General features: G+C 40.3%; 1 protein-coding gene across 1 annotated transcript in view; it reads right to left on the bottom strand.

Moving 5' to 3' along the window:
• Window positions 1-232: 232 nt before the first annotated feature.
• The window catches only part of ADAM12 (ADAM metallopeptidase domain 12), a 187,251-nt gene continuing 171,110 nt past the window's right edge, over window positions 233-16,373 (bottom strand). The window contains exons 18-23 of the mRNA XM_062635218.1: window positions 13,838-13,946; window positions 10,172-10,307; window positions 9,426-9,537; window positions 8,810-8,992; window positions 2,818-2,945; window positions 233-1,577 (exon numbers count right to left, since the gene is read on the bottom strand). Of these exons, the coding sequence (XP_062491202.1) occupies window positions 1,517-1,577; window positions 2,818-2,945; window positions 8,810-8,992; window positions 9,426-9,537; window positions 10,172-10,307; window positions 13,838-13,946 (729 nt within the window). The 3' untranslated portion in view covers window positions 233-1,516. The remainder of the gene's footprint in view (window positions 1,578-2,817; window positions 2,946-8,809; window positions 8,993-9,425; window positions 9,538-10,171; window positions 10,308-13,837; window positions 13,947-16,373) is intronic.

Genomic DNA, 16,373 nt, shown 5'->3' with positions numbered 1-16,373 from the left:
GCTGAGCCTCAGATAAGTTAGCACCCTGTTGTAGTGATTCTTCATACATGAAGTAACGTTGTTGCTGTTAGAGTTGCTTTAAGAACTAAAATGCTTTTTGTGGAGCATTTACTTTTGCTATTCAGCAACAAACTAAACTCTGGTTTATTTTGGTTCATTTAGTTTATCAAGCAACCTGATTTTGGGGGAATATCTGGGAAAATGAAAACCAATTGCATGTACTGAAACGAGATCCAAGTCTCTATCAATGCTTTTATTTTTGCTTAAAGAAACAAAAACTACAAGCAATGAGGAAACTAACCTATATAAGGCATTAGTTCCTTCTCCCTCTATTTCAACTGATATTTGAAACTTGGTTTTATTACAGCATAGGTGAAACAACCGTATTCAGCAGTGCTACTGAGATGGTACAGATCAGATGTAATGCTACCACATAGTAAAGAGATGATTTTTTCCCCCCATTTTTTAGGATAACCAAAGTCTATGGATTAAAATACGCATTTTGATGTGAAAATTAAAGAACCCAGAGCAATATTTTAGAAGTTAAATACAAAACAGTAGTAAATATGCAAAATACAGTTGAGAAGCAGAGCGACGAGGCAAAAGAAATAAGGATAATAGTTGATTCTTAAAATGTAATTTGTAATGCTTGGCTTCCCCCACCCCCTGTGTGTAATTTCATGTCAGTTTAAACAGGACAGCTATGCATCATAGTAAGATGGTACCTTACACCGTGTAGTTGAATTTAATCACCAAAGCATCAAGAAGGTAATGACACTGGGAGGCCAGATATCTGCACTGGTATGTGATAACCATACTGGGTTGAGGAAAATGAGGTTAACAAAAATACAGTTTTATGATATACAGTACTTCTTCAGTAAAGAGAACTTGTCCAAAGTGAATACATCCTCTTTCAGCACAGATTTCTCATCGATTTCAAACAGGAATGTGAAAACTGGACTTACAGTACAGCTGCTAACACTGACCGGTACTTTGGTTACATACATATGTTACACATCTGTGTGCAGATATCGGGCGTTTCACCATGTTCCAGAAGAGTTTCTTTTTCTTTACCCTGACATATTTCGTCAAAACCTTGCTATAAACCATTGAGACTGAGTTGCTTTATCCATGAGGATCAGCACTCCTTAAAGAACAGATCAAAACTACAAACTCTACGTAGAACCAATAGCAGAATTATTCAAGTTCAGTGAAATATTACAAAAAAAAAGGCTTCCTTTTTAGGAAAACTCAGCTATGGTAAAAATATCTACTACAGTGCACTGCACTGTAATAAATATTCAACATAAATTAATAATTTACAAGTACCTGAGCAAGTATACAGAGCACCATAGCACAGCACAGCACCAGAGGCAGTAGCTCAGAATTCTTAAAAATGCTGTTTTAAACATTAAAAATCCTAAGTATTGTCATAAAAATGAACTCCAGCTGGAGTTTAAAGATAGTGCAAACTTCTGTCTTCACTTATTAAAATAAAGGTGTCAGATTTTTCTAGTCATTTCACATCAGCAGTGTTGCTGGACCTGGATACTTGTGGTGGATGCTTAGGAGCAGGCCTGTTGGAAAGAAAGAAAACGGCAAATTGTTATTCAAGCTTCTGTTGGTTCTCAGTGCCAGCGTCATGCTTGGGGCATGGAAAAACCTCTTAGAGGCATCCAACTTAACTTCAGACATGTAGCACGGGACTCTCATACTACGGTGGGGGATCAGACATTGCTATATATACACAAGTCTCATCAAGAAACATCATGAGACTCAGTTGCTGCCTGGCCAGTTGGATAAGCTAGCTCAGTCTTTCAGGTGCTGTTCTTTAAACTCTTTGTTTCTCTCCTTATTCAAAAATCATAGAATCCCAGCCTGGTTTGTGTTTTGGAAGGGACCTTAAAGCTCCTCCAGCTCCAACCCCTGCCACGGGCAGGGACACCTTCCACTAGAGCAGCTTGCTCCAAGCCCCTGTGTCCAACCTGGCCTTGAACACTGCCAGGGATGGGGCAGCCACAGCTTCTCTGGACAGGCAGGAGCTCAGGCAAAGTTCACCCTTGCAGGCTTTTTATTAGAAGTATTAGGAAACTTCATCCTAGTCTTAATTTATATGAGCAGTTAAATGTCTCAGTCACAGAATTCTTGACACTAAAAGTATTACTTTTATCTTCCTAGGAGTTCACTTCTTATTTTTAGGAAACCAAAGAATATTGAGTGAGAAAATACCATGGGCTTTGCCCGTTAACATTGGGCATGGTTATTTCATGTCCATTTCACCTTTTTCCAGCATCCTTTTTTTCTTGAAGGGTACAATTTGCGTGCTCTCTGAGCGTTTGGGGTATTATTTTCAGATGATATAAATTGACGTTCCATTATGAAGTGTGTGAACAGAAAATTGCTTTTATTGGTGGTTGAACTTAGCAGCATTCAGTTCTCAGCCTAATGCTGTAGGTGGTCTGAGTAGGAAATTAGTCTTCAGTGAGAGCTTTGTTTCTCTTTAAATTGCTGCTTATTAACCCCCTTCTTTTGAAAGGAACCGTATTTCTTGGGCAGGTTTTGGAAATATAAAGTCAGGTGCTTACAGTCAAAGCTTCATGTGCAGTATCAATTCTCATACTTCTGTGGAAGTCAGTGCAATTATGCTGATATGCTCCCAGTGAGAATCAGCCCGATATTGTGTGTTCTTATAACAAATAGGAAATGGTTTTTGCATAGCTCTCAGCAATAGTTACAGCAGAGCATGATTACTCAGGACATTCTAGACCTGCCACTGAGCAAAGTGCTGTAAACCAAGGTGTTTTAAATAGAACTAACCTTACAGGAGTAACGTGAGGCAGAGGTTTTGTGTGTCCAGGCACTGCTGTGCATGCGCTGTTGTAGCGTGCTTTGGTCAGAGGGTCTGCTGGTAGAGGCTTCCGAGGAGGGTTTGGTTTGTGGTTTTCCTATTATAAAACATGAAAGCATATTAATCTTTGGATTTGACATGGCATAATTAACATAGAAACAACTGAGAGAAATGGAAGGTAAGTAAGTTCAGAGTATCTTAGAACCCCTGACTGGTTTGTATTGGAAGGGACCTTAAAGCTCATCCAGCTCCAACCCCATGCCACAGGCAGGGACACCTTCCACTAGACCAGGTTGCTCCAAGCCCTGTCTATCCTGGCTTTTTACAACACTGTAAAAGTAGCTATATAAAAAGATGGAAATACTAGAAATGACTTTAAAATGCAAATTCAGATGACCACAAAACCAAACTGCTCAAGTCCAGTTTGAATTGGTAGCATCTGTGGAATGTTTTTAGCAATGCCGCTGTGCTTTCATTCTGTGGAATTAAATGATTTGTTAATAAAGAACAGAAGTCATCTGCTGTCGGGCATGAGCTAATGTCTCTTCTGTGTGGTCCCTGAAACACTGCAAACATGGTAACATGTCTATTTGTGGTCTTCATTATGAAGAACTGGGATAGATTAAGTGACTTGCTCAGGGCACACAAATACTCTCCAATATATCAAAAAACATCAGATCCTTCTGTTATTTGAACTGCGTAGTCATGCCTTTTCTAAATTATTTTAATCTTTATTATTGGTTTGCCACAACTGCCATTAGTAAAGCTGACAAAAAGAAACAAGAAGAGCATAGAAGCATGGTCTAGTTAAAGATCCCCTAAAAGACGTAATCAAAACAAGCAGAGGCATGAATTGCTCAGGAATAAAATACCACTTCTCATTATTTGTTTTGAATGTCCCTTTGTTTTCTTACTTTTCACTGCCAACGAGTGCTCTTTCAAGAAGGAAATGCAGGTTGACTATCAGTAGGCATTTTGACAAGGAAGAAAATGTGGGAGCTTAAATAAACTTCATATATAGTCATTCCAAATTTACCACATTTTCAAGCCGTGTAGAATGTCCCTCTATGTCCCTCTTCTTTTTCACTCTTGGCAGAACATGTTCTAGTTCTTGAGTGAATGAGAAATTGCAACATGAAAGAAGTTTCTTATTTTAACTTATTGTTATGGCCAGATCTCATGTTCACTATTAAAATTAGCCTGAGTGTCACCCAGAAGGAATCACACCATAAACCAAGGTATGAGAAATTTGTCTGTGAGCTCTGCCTTTGGAGGTCAAAATAATTGCAAATATCCTGAAGCAATCAGGCCTGGAAAATGATGAAATAAACAGCATGCTTGTAAATACTCCATGTAGCTTTGTCTCGTAGGGCTAGCCTGTTCCAAGTCAGGCTTTAATTAAACACTAGCAAAGGAAGTCCTTCAAGACATGATCGTTTCCCACGATACAGAACTAGAACCTTGAAACTCTTAAGAAGAGAAACCTTACCATCAGGATTTCTTAACCAAAGTTTACTTTGTGCACTGTATTTCTTACCCAATGAAATCTTCATGTGTGTGTTTTGAAGTGAAATGTACCACTCGGAACAAGTTAGATCACAGCAAGCACTGATACCTTTAAAATAACTGAATTACCTCTGCAGTTAAATATAAACGTAAGCTGTTTCTGTAATAATTATTTTGTTAAAAGTCATAATGTGTATTCATTGCTTTATATGTGTATCACCTTGAGTGTGACAACAGTTATAAAACCAAGTTGTAACGAACACACAATCAGCGTTATGAAGACAGCAACCAAAACCTTCATTCTCTTGACTGCTTCCACAGAAGTGGCCTTTTTCCTCAAGTCCTTTTACATGATTAATCTCATGAATTAGCCTCATCGCATGAGCATTCAGCTGTTTGCTTGCTCAGTCCCTATTTGTTATTGCATGATTTGTATTTACTCTTCAACTAGCAGAATGCTCAGGTACCACTGGGAAGAGGGACGGATCCAGGTTCAGCAGTCTAGAGAAACAAAGGTCTGAAGAGCTCAAGATCTGGTATGGATAAATGAACAAAAAGAGGGAACTGCCGTGTCCTGTGTCTAATCACCACTTGTAACACCTGATAGTAAATTGACTTTATGAGAAGCTCATTGTAGCTAAGTACTAGTGGAATCCTACCAGTTTCTTTTCACCTGCTTCTTTCTGCAGGGGAAGCTGGCTGAAATGGCTAATCTAGATGTGCTGACCTAAAACAGTTCTTCAGCTGCAGAGGGAGCATCCTCTCACAGCTCAGCATTAAGATCATCTTAGATGCCTAAGCCAAACTAATTCTTTAGGCCCTTATTCCAGAAGACTCACCCATGAGAGGAAGTTTGTTGAAACATCAATCATATTATAAACATAACTCTATTTTCTTCTTTCTTTGTTCCCCAGAGCTTGCAAGAATGAGTTTATGCTCTTGAGAGGAAGCAGCAAAGTGGCTTGACAGAAAGTCTAATGTGGCAAGCTGGTAAGAAAGGGTAAAAGAAAGGAGTGGAGAGGGAATTCAAAGAAAATTGAGATGGAGATCCTGTAATGGCTGAGATGAAGCAAAATGAAGGAGCACTTCATAGAAAGGAGATGCCAGCACAGGAAAATGACACCAGGAAAACAAACATCCTTGGAAGCAGAGGAAAATAAAATAGAAGAAATAAATCCCCTCCCTCAAACTGGCATTACAAGGTGGTGTTTTTATATTCTTTCTGTGCCACAGGAGAACCCAAATTGTATGGTTTGTATGTTAAAATGTGTAGAAACTTGCTGTAGCCTCTGATGTCCTGGCAAGACTAGAACACAGTTCATAGCATCACCATAGCAGTGCTTCTCTGCTTCATCTCTCCTTCTTCCCAGCTCATTTTTAACCCTACAGAACTACAGCTCTTCAGTACAAAGAGTTTATGGATGGATTTCTTTGTCCAGGTTTATATCAACAACTTAGCATTTAATGCATTTACTCTGCCTGCATTTGGGGAAGCATTGTTCTAAATATTGCCATGATCTCTTTTTCTGCTGTTGAGCAGCTACAAAGCCATCAGGTGCATGAAGCTTTAATTTTTGTCTCTGACTTTTAAATTAGCAACTGGAAAGGTTCTTGCCTGCGATGCACTGGGTGAGAAGGGTTATCTATCTTCCTCAACCTATTTAGATGGGATCTTAATTTGTGTTAGCCCTCTATGTCAACAGCCAGTCTGAGGCAAGATATCGACAGGAGTAACTGCGGCAGAGTGAGCAGAAGGTGAACCCAGCTCAGTTTTACTAAGGGGGAAAGTAAAAGCACAAAGCTGTATTTCCTGTAATAAGGATGACCTGCAAAATATGAGACATATTTTGGTAATAAGATGATGACAGCATCAGAGGCAGCAACTGAATACCAACAAAAGCAAGTGGAAGTGATCAAATCCGAGTGCATGGACTGAACCCATGGTTAGTATAAACCTGTACCCTTTCCTTGTTTTCAGTGGTGCTGTGCTGATTTATTCTGACTGTGAATCTGCCTCATATATTAAGTTTGCCTTGTAAGAGCATTTGAAATAAGAAAAAGCTGTTTATCAATCAAAAGGTTGCTAAATATTAAACTTGGCAACAGATAATTTGCATTTAATTTGGGTTATTTTTGTTGTGGTCTTTTTTTACTATTTAGATCAGAAAGGAAGTTTTATAGCAAAATAATATGGATCATTCACTGCTTTCTCAACAGGCACTAGAGAGGAGAAGAGTTGTCGTAGAGTCTGCTTAGTATGTTGTGCCTTATCTATCCACTGCTCTAAGCCCAAAGGCAGCAGGAATGTAGCTTGTGCTTCAATCTCCTTCTTGTAAGGGAGTAGCAGAAGGAAGCAGCTGTGAAGCCATAGAAACAGTGAATGGTTTCGGATACTCTTCTTCCACGCTGTGCTGCAGTACCGAGCATCTGGAGGATATTATGGATGTAGTGATTTTTAAAGTGCTTCCTCTCGATGACCTGATGGATGCACTTCCAAGAGAGTGCTGAAGCAATACATTAAGTAATATCTATATAAACTAGCCCCATAACTATTCTCAAGTTAATTTACTTGTTCCAGGCTTTGAGGGAGCGAAACTCTTCAGAAGAGATGATTTCCTTCCCATACAGTGTTTTCTGGGGTATAAAAAATAGCTGTTTCTCACAATCTTGAACTGAGGGTATGGACATAATGTTGGAAGAAGCCATGCTGGTTTATTCAATAGGCTGCCTTGCGCTGGTCCCGTTTGTCCTACTTCTACTTCATGCAGCAACAAAACCAGTGTATTTTGCTTGATGCCACAATTGATTTGAGCTGCCAAACCAAAAAGCTTTTTGGCAGTTTCAGATCTGTCAGTCTTTTGTGATGACAGTACTAGAGATTGGTATTCCACCTTGCACTTTATGTGGGGATTGAAGGGGAGGGCATTTTGGAACGTGAATTGCAGTCATGCATTGGGCTGCTTTGAAGCACGATGATAGGCTGGGGCAGATACAGACACACCATCAGAATGAAAAATGGTTACTTTTCTTGGAAGGCCTCTTCTTCATCTGTCTTCTGCTAGTGGGAGACAGTGTAAACTTATAAGTAGCTACATAAGAGGAAATAGAAGAAATTTCTTCTTCTAAAGACAAAAGCAACCCAAACCAACACTCCTTCATTTTTCCTATAAAATTGATTTTAGAAAGAATCAGTATTTCCAATTCCCCTGCAAAGGAAAATAAGTGACTAGCAAGATGAAAAAGAGAAGAAGAAAAAGCTTAAATACTTTGAAAGCAATTAAACTGTCTACACTTGTAGAAGTTGGGTCTAACCTGAATGATTCATGTTCAGATTTAGACAAAATGATCCATAGCTCCATTTTTTCTGCTGTCATAATACGTAAGCACACTGCCATGGCAGCTCAGAACCGTCTCATCCTTTTTCTTCCTGTGTTATTTTTACAACTGCTTTTCAAAGCACTGCACTTCAGCAACTGATTCTCATAGCTATATCCTCCTATAAATCACTGGGGAGGTGTCTCAGAGTAGCTCACAAAGTTGCTGCAGGAAGAAGATGCTCTGTCCTTGGACATCCTCGCTAGGTTTAGATAGGCACAGTCACTCAAGGCACAGCTATTTGAGCATTGAATTGCTGTATGAGCATCCAAATCAATGTGGTGCTCATTTAAGATAGTTGGTGATAAAGATATTCACTTCATTTTAATCTTGTGCTATATCCAGAATAGCACAACATCTATGGAACAGAAATAGCTGGGTGCCTGATTCCTTTGCTTAGACACAGTCATGCTACAAATGCAACCAAAAGAGAGAAGCTGGTGACAAGAAAAGAGACAATTTAACATAGAAAATTGCACAGACAACTTAATCTACCCTGAATATCACTTTCAAGTGCATCTTATTACAAAAAAAAGGGGGTTACCAGCTCTGTTTAAACGCTGCAATGAAAGGTACATCTACATTAAGTAGTGCAGGTAATTACAAGCCTGCTTTTTACATCTCTGCTCTGGGGACATAACCTTGATTCATACACCCATTGGCAGAACAGAGGCACATCAAGCTAATACATCTTTTGCTTTTGCAGAAGACATCTGCAGCTTGACTTCCTAAACTGTATCAATGTACTTGGCACCTTGCTAATATACTGTATAGTTTCGCCTCCGCTTGGGCAGCTGGCAAGATGAGCCTTTTTGCCTGTAATATGGAGCTTGTTTATGCTGTTGTGTCTTTTGAGTGGTGAAGAGAGAGTTCAGGATCCTACATTTTAGGGTCATGGCCTCATCTGGAATAAAGCAATATGTCCACACCGCGTTTCTGAACTTGCATGGAGTATAAAGGAAATACTGTGGGGAAAGGCCAATGTGAAAGATGAGAAAACACCTCATTCCTCTTCACCACATGGAGATACTCACATTAGATATCCAATAGAAAAGAAGCTTAAAGAAAATCAGTGGTTACCTGGGTGAACCTCAGCGAAGGGTTAGCTGGCAAAGGTCTTTCAGGCACAGCTTGGTGACACGGTGGCTGGGGAAGGGGTGGTAGGACTCTCTGAGGTGTTTTTAATGGTGGCAAATCATGTGTCTTCACAGGGTTACTAATGTCAATGATCTGATATGGCAGCGGTCTTCTTGGACCATCTCTCTATAAAAAAAAAACCAACCAAATGCTATAAACTTCAAACATAAGCATTGCTGCTTTCAAATCTGTTATTCCCTTTTCTCTTCTATTCTGCTTTCATCTACACTCAAGACCTCTTCAACCAGAGACGCAACTAACAGCTTCCAGAGTCCTACTGAAGCACTGATCCTTCGCCCTTCGGATGTAATGTTCTGGTATAAGATGTCTGGCTCTATCCTGGAGACTAAACTATCCTTTTCTGCACTTGATATTTCCAACTGTCTAAAGCTTGGAAGCCATGAAGGTATTTTGAAACCTGTATCTTCTTTCACTTTACATACTGTTAGTTCTATGTGATATTAAGATCATGTAATAATTGTGCTGTTATTTAAATGAGATCCTATATATATAAATATAGATAGATTTTCTTTTTAAAAAGCACTATTTAGGGACTCACTTTTTGCATATTTGTATTTTGTGGCTTCCTGATGACATTTTTACTGAGAGATGTGGTAGGAACATGATGATTAGGCTCAGATGAACTGGAAGGTCTTGCTGGACTCACAGACCTGCAAAACAAGCATTTATTTATAGAACACAACATTCTGTTTTATCACATTTCTTTTAATCTGGAGCCTCTTTTCAGAAGGAGATTTTTGCAATGAGTTCCTGACTTTTTATAGCAAACAAGGAAAGCAAAAATTGTCAAGTGCTCCTGCAAGAATAAACATAAATATTGATTTTTCAGAAACCAGTAGTCTGTTAAATTAGCTTCTGCAATCTGTGGAAATACAGCTTTGTAACACCCAAGAGACTATTCTAATGAAGCTAGCATTTAAACAGTAATGACCTCGAATGTGGAAGTTTCAGCTCACTCGACTGAGTTTAGATAAAAGGCCACACGGTGTAATGAAACTATTTCACGCAAATGGAAATGAAGGCAATGCTTCCTTCACTTCTTCATTTTTTATCACAAAAGGAAAGAGTATGTGGTCAAACCAAAACCTACATTCTTTACTGACATCAATAAAGTTAAACTAAACCAGGAGAAACACTGCTGTTAACACTTGGTGAATACTGTTGGTAAGGTTGGCTCTAACATGTTCACACTGTTCTGTGATGAGTGTCAAGATGAGAGCACCCACGGTAACAGTTACTTTCTACTAAGGTCTATTAGAGTGTAATTAGGGGAAATGATCATACCTTAGTTTCTCTATTGTTGTCTTTTTACTTGTAAACAACCATCTCATGAAAGTCTTCCTTTTGACATACATGATTGATCCAGCAAAGATAAGGCACAGCATGGTTATCAGCACTCCTATGGTTAAACTCTTATTATCTGCAAAAAACCACATGGAGTTAACTTCTATCAAGAGCTGTCTTCACTGAAACGTGTTGTATACAGGGAGCAGGACATTGCTGCCTGGCCTGACTTTCTAACTGCAATGCAGGTGAAGTGAATTGTGAATTAAAGACTAATAAACTCTAATTTCTTCTAGACTGATGCTTGAATTTTGGCCTGTTTTTAGAGTTACTTCTTTCACAATGGGGAAAAATTGGTTAACATATAAAACTGTAGGTTCCTTCTACACTAACTGTTCTATTCTAGTCAGATGTGCATCCGTGAACATATCCATGTCTTCTCTCTACGTCTATGCTAAGGTCCTGCTTAGGTTGTCACCTGCAAAGGAGGCCATAAGGAGTGCAGGCTGTCAACCACATCCAGACACCCATAGGATGATGGCTGTAGCAATGCCGGCTGGTGCCCTCTTCATGGGTTGCCTGCTGCCAGAATGGGAGGGAGACAAGGCTGAGAAGGAGCAAAAAAAGGACAGAAATGCCTAGATTGTGATTTGGTTACGTGCAGACTTTCACATATTCTGCCCTTAAACATAGGCAGTAACCGCAGCTCTGTTATAAACAGATTTGAAGGGTTCTATTCTGCTCTAATACTGGGCAAGAAGTCTGAAATCTGGACTTCTGTGGTCCAGCCCATAAGGCTATTAGGTCGAATCTGGAGGAAAGCCTTCAGCAGTGGTGTTGTGTGCTCGCAGAGGGATGCCCTGCTTAGCGAGAGGCTGCAGCCTTCTGTACTTGTTCCAGCTTTCAGAGTGCTTAAAGCTGCTTTAAGTACCTTGCTGGGACCTAAGTGAGGCACAATAGTGAGATGAACCCTGACTAGATGACTTGCAGCTGAAAGAAAGCCTTATTTTTAGGAAGAAGCAAGCAGCAGCTCCGATCATTATGGCTATGTGATAGGGTCGCTGCCTGGAGGAGAGGATGTGATTCTTGAGGACTGCTGACCTAAAAAATACACACTCCCACAGTAGGAGAAACATCTTTAAACTTTGCTCTGGTAACCCATCATCACTGTCTCAGCCTTATCCTGCTTCATTTTCAGCTAGCTGGCTCTCATCTACTTGCCTAAGCTCACTTGGATGCTGGTGAACAGTCAGCAACACTGACTGAACAAACTGCACATGGGGGGTGATGGGGCACACTTTTACCTTGTAGCACTGCAGAATAATAACTCCCTCACCATCTCTAAAAGATTAATAAAATTAATAGGCTAAGATGATGCAATTTAAATTAATTAACTTCTCTACCTATTGAATATTTAGGCTGCTTTGTAAGAAATGTACAGAGTGTCAAACATAAAGGTTTATTCTAAGTCAGCTGGGTAAAGTCCAAGTGTCAGCTATAGAAAACTGTGTCCTCTGGGAATTACAGAACCCCAGACTGGTTTGTGTTGGAAGGGACCTCAAAGCTCACCCAGCTCCAACCCCTGCCACGGGCAGGGACACCTTCCACTAGAGCAGCTTGCTCCAAGCCCCTGTGTCCAACCTGGCCTTGAACACTGCCAGGGATGGGGCAGCCACAGCTTCTCTGGGCACCCTGTGCCAGCGCCTCAGCACCCTCACAGGGAAGAGCTTCTGCCTGAGAGCTCATCTCAGTCTCCCCTCTGTCAGGTTAAAGCCATTCCCCTTGGCCTGTCCCTACAGGCCCTTGTCCCAAGCCCCTCTCCAGCTTTTCTGCAGCCCCTTTTAGGCACTGGAGCTGCTCTCAGGTCTCCCCTTCAGGAGCCTTCCCTTCTCCAGGCTGCTCCAGCCCAGCTCTCTCAGCCTCCAGAGCAGAGCTGCTCCAGCCCTTGCAGCAGCTCCGTATTTGTTTATTCCCAGTATTCCCAGTATTATTGAATGTAGCACTGTCATTAGAGAGACATGGTGAAACTGCCCCACTATATTAAACTACTGTTTAAATAATTTTCTCTTAAATTGAAATGTTTGCTTCCGAAACACAAACCATGAGACTCATCAAAGATGTCCTATATTTGTCTTCTGCAGTTAGCATTGTGTATGCAGCACCTCATTATAACACATACTGCAGCTCCCCAGGTACTCAGCTTTCAGGTAAGCTGGAAAAGGACTATAATGCTTTAGAGCAAATCTCAAAAGAAAACATTAACACACCCGTAATCCCACTTGTTCAGTGCCTGAGCATGGTTTCTTTGCTGTCCTACTGGTGGGTAGGTATTTAAAAAGATTTTTCACCAGTGAAATTATAATGTGAAGCTTTGTCATGGAAATGGCCCTGGTGTCATAAATCCAGAATTACAATTCACGGCAGGATTTGGCATGTAGAGAATACAATCCATTTTGGGTTTGAATTATATTATTCATACAAAAAGGTGCAGATCATTTTCCAGCAAGTTTTTAGTTTATAGATGTGTATGTGAGCAGACTGCTTGTCCTCTCACGTACTCAGACATAAATCAGGAACATCTCTCCGTGGAAGTCGCTGAAGTTACAGTACTCCGGAGGAAAATTGGCATGTGATGATTATCAAATCCTATAACATTCACAATGTGTAGAAACTAATTCTTTCGGAGGTTGGCCAAAGGTGAAGTAAGATACTACAGCCAATGTTCTGCAGACTGAACAAGGGGAAATTGAAATGCAAATTATGGAAAATGTACATCTCCTACTACTGTCATATGTGAGGGTAACTTCTGCCAAATATGTGGAAGCTATCTATAAAACATAGTTTTAATCTGACACAGTCAGAAATCTGCTATTTCCCACAATACAAAAGATCCTCCTTGGAAGAACAATATAAAATAGATTTCTGATTGTTGATTATGCAATAAATTTGCATGTATAATCCTTGCAACATCCACTCTTCATTAGGCACATAACTATAGGAATAGGTTGCGTGTACAATAAGGTATTTCTATCCTGAAGCACTCAGTGGAGAACACTGGAGCTTGGTGTATCTCAAGGTGAAACCAAGAGTAGTGCAATGTTCATCTGTCATTGCAATAGGACTATATCAAGTGTAGGAGTTGGCTCCTCACCCTCAGCTTAAATCAATGCCATTTCCTACTTGTTACAGTCAACTACTAAACTTGATCATGTATCTTGGAAAATAAAAAGGCAAAGAAAGGGAAAAGAAGGCAAAGAAGGGCAAAGGAAGGCAAAGAAGGGCAAAGAAGAGAAGCAATGGAAAGGCAAAGAAAAGGCAACAGAAAGGCAAAGAAAGGCAAGAAAAGGCAAAGAAAGGCAACAAAAGGCAAAGAAAGGCAACAAAAGGCAAAGAAAGGCAACAAAAGGCAAAGAAAGGCAAGGAAAGAAAGGCAAAGATAAAAGAACCTGCCAGGATCACTGTGCCTTTTGTTATGCAAGAAATTTGATGCACTCTGCCTTGGATTTGCTACACTAAATTTTCAAGCTGGTGCCAATGTGTTTGGATTAAGCCATTTGATTTACTGCCGCATTTCCCAATCTTGCAAGCTCATCACTTACAAGACAACACTTTGTATTTCCACTCTTTATCACGGAAACAACAAGTAAAGCATGAATTACTACTGACCTGCTTGCCTAATGGGTCCACTGTCCACGCTGCCACCAAACCCTGGCTTGTCACAGAACGGGGGGGCCCAGTCAGCCTCGCAGTGACAGTTCTTTTTGTTGTTGCAGACCTGCAAAGCAAGACAGATGGCATAACATGAATCTGAGAGCAGCACTGGCTGACGAGGCCTCCTGATCAGATAGTGACACATCTGAAAGAAGTAAAGCTTACAGAAGAAAAGAGATGTTCTGGTGTTTGCTTATTAACACAACCAAGATGGCAGAGAGCAACCCTGTGCACACTGTGGGGTAAGAGGGATTCTAAGAAAGCATTATTATTGATTATTTATTCATTAGGGACTGTAGTGACAGGACAAGGGGTAACAGGTTAAAAATTCAACAGGGGAAGTTTAGATTGGATATAAGGAGGAAATTCTTTCCTGTGAGGGTGGTGAGGCACTGGAATGGGTTGCCCAGGGAGGTTGTGAATGCTCCATCCCTGGCAGTGTTCAAGGCCAGGTTGGACGAAGCCTTGGGTGCCATGGTTTAGTGTGAGGTGTCCCTGCCCAAGGCAGGAGGGTTGGAACTGGATGATCTTAAGGTCCTTTCCAACCCTAACTATCCTATGATTCTATTTGGCAGGTAATTTGTATTGCACCAGCTGACAACTTCAGTAATATAAGGATAATGACACACCTCTTAAGTCTTATTCTCTCTCTTTGCCCCCAGCAGCAGCACTATCTGCTGTCTAACTTCTATTCCTTCTGCCTTCACAGGAGCAAGAGTCTCTCTCTGGTAAGCCTGTAAAGCTTTGTCAGCCCACTTGAACATTCCTGTACATCAACGGCTTGCTCTAGGTTGCAGAGTGATTTTTCCACTGCTTGGATCCCTGGCTTGAGGATGTTCTTCCAGTTGCTGGAATCAAGGCTGAGGAAACCCTCCATTTCATACCATACCTGCAGTGTCTATAACAAAACAGCCCTCAGGGTTCTGGTGGGTTAAATCTGAGTAAAGGAACAACTAGCAAGACCCAATTTACTAAATGCTCCCTGCAGAACAAGATAGCTCCAAAGGGCTGGAGTCCATCACTAACATCAGCCTGTTCCTTCTGCATGGAGCAAAAGGAGCTGGAAGACTCATGGCTTTTCCATCAGGAGGTCCCACAGTTCAAAACACCCATCAAAACCAGGGCTGCTTTTTATTTCTACCACCCGAATAACAGCTATGACTTATACAGGTGTTAAAGCTCCATGCTGTATCGACACAACACATGAACTGAATGGGTCCAAAAGTTTTGTTGCACAGCACAGAGATGGCACAGTCACATGCAGGTGCTCAAACTGATCTTTAAATAAAGATCTGGGGCTTAGGGCTTGCTGTCAATGTGGTCCTTAATTCTGGCCTAACACTGACCATCAGTGATCCACCAGCACCAGTGTGGAGAAACCACACAATAGGTTAATAAATGGGTTTCTCAGTAAGATACTGGTTAGTTCACAGGAGTTTGAAAATATGCATTTTTCTGGCAAGGTCAGCTGGCAGGCTTTCAGGAGGTATTAAAGTACCATTCACATAGCTTAGACCAGCTACGGTCACGTAAAATGAAAAACAGAGATTTACTTTATAAAGACAGCAAGGTAATGAAAAATATAATTTGTTAAGCATTATCTTTAAAATTAAAGCACTACAGGAGTTCCCATCTACAATTCCACAAGGTCATTTTTTGCTCCTCAGGAGTCACCAGGGGTTCTCCATTGTAACGACATGAAGATGCCAGTCTAAGCTGATGCTCATTCCAGCACAATGATAACGTGCAGCGTCATCAACAGTACTCAGTTTTTCAGCTGAGGGATGATAAAATAACAGATATCAAAGATGTTCTATATTAAAATTAATAGTCAATAAAAATCCCTTCTCAGGAGAGGGCAGGGAATTTCCTATGGCTCTTGCAATGTGGGTGCCACAGCTTTTCACAGAAACAAAAAGACCATCAGCAAATCCTTGTTAATAAGGCATAGCTTGTCATAATTAACATTTTCATGATATAAACTAGGTTTGAAAACGCTTTCATATTCTTAACTGATATCATCAAGTTTTTCATCCTGCATCACTTTCATATGATGAAATTCATCAATATGGTTTTGCAACCTGCTTTGGTGGAAGGTGTCCCTGCCTGTGGCAAAGGGCTGGAACTGGATGAGCATTAAGGTCCCTTCCAACCCAAATCATTCCATGATTCTACTTTATTTTAATACTTTTGGAAATGCTTTTCCCTTTGAAATATTTTAACTTTTCTGTAACCAGATAGAAACTGGATTAAAAAATAATTTTTTTTTGCAATGTTAATGGGACTTCTTTATGAAGGAACTTTAGACTTAAAATTCCTATTTATGACAGATTGTTAATTAAGAATAAGACAATGACTGCCTGATAAATATTTCTTTGTTAAATAAAAATCAGTTCATTGCTTGCATTTTCTGCAAGGGACACTGAAACTGGAAATACATGATAAAAAAAGTACTGCAGTGACTTTGATATATTACAATCAATCATAGACC

The sequence above is a fragment of the Pezoporus occidentalis genome, unplaced genomic scaffold (genome assembly GCF_034315485.1).
Source record: "Pezoporus occidentalis ecotype Australia unplaced genomic scaffold, CSIRO_AGI_Poc_V1 ctg45, whole genome shotgun sequence".
Classification (NCBI taxonomy): Eukaryota; Metazoa; Chordata; class Aves; order Psittaciformes; family Psittacidae; genus Pezoporus; species Pezoporus occidentalis.
This window is presented reverse-complemented; position numbering and strand designations above follow the sequence as displayed.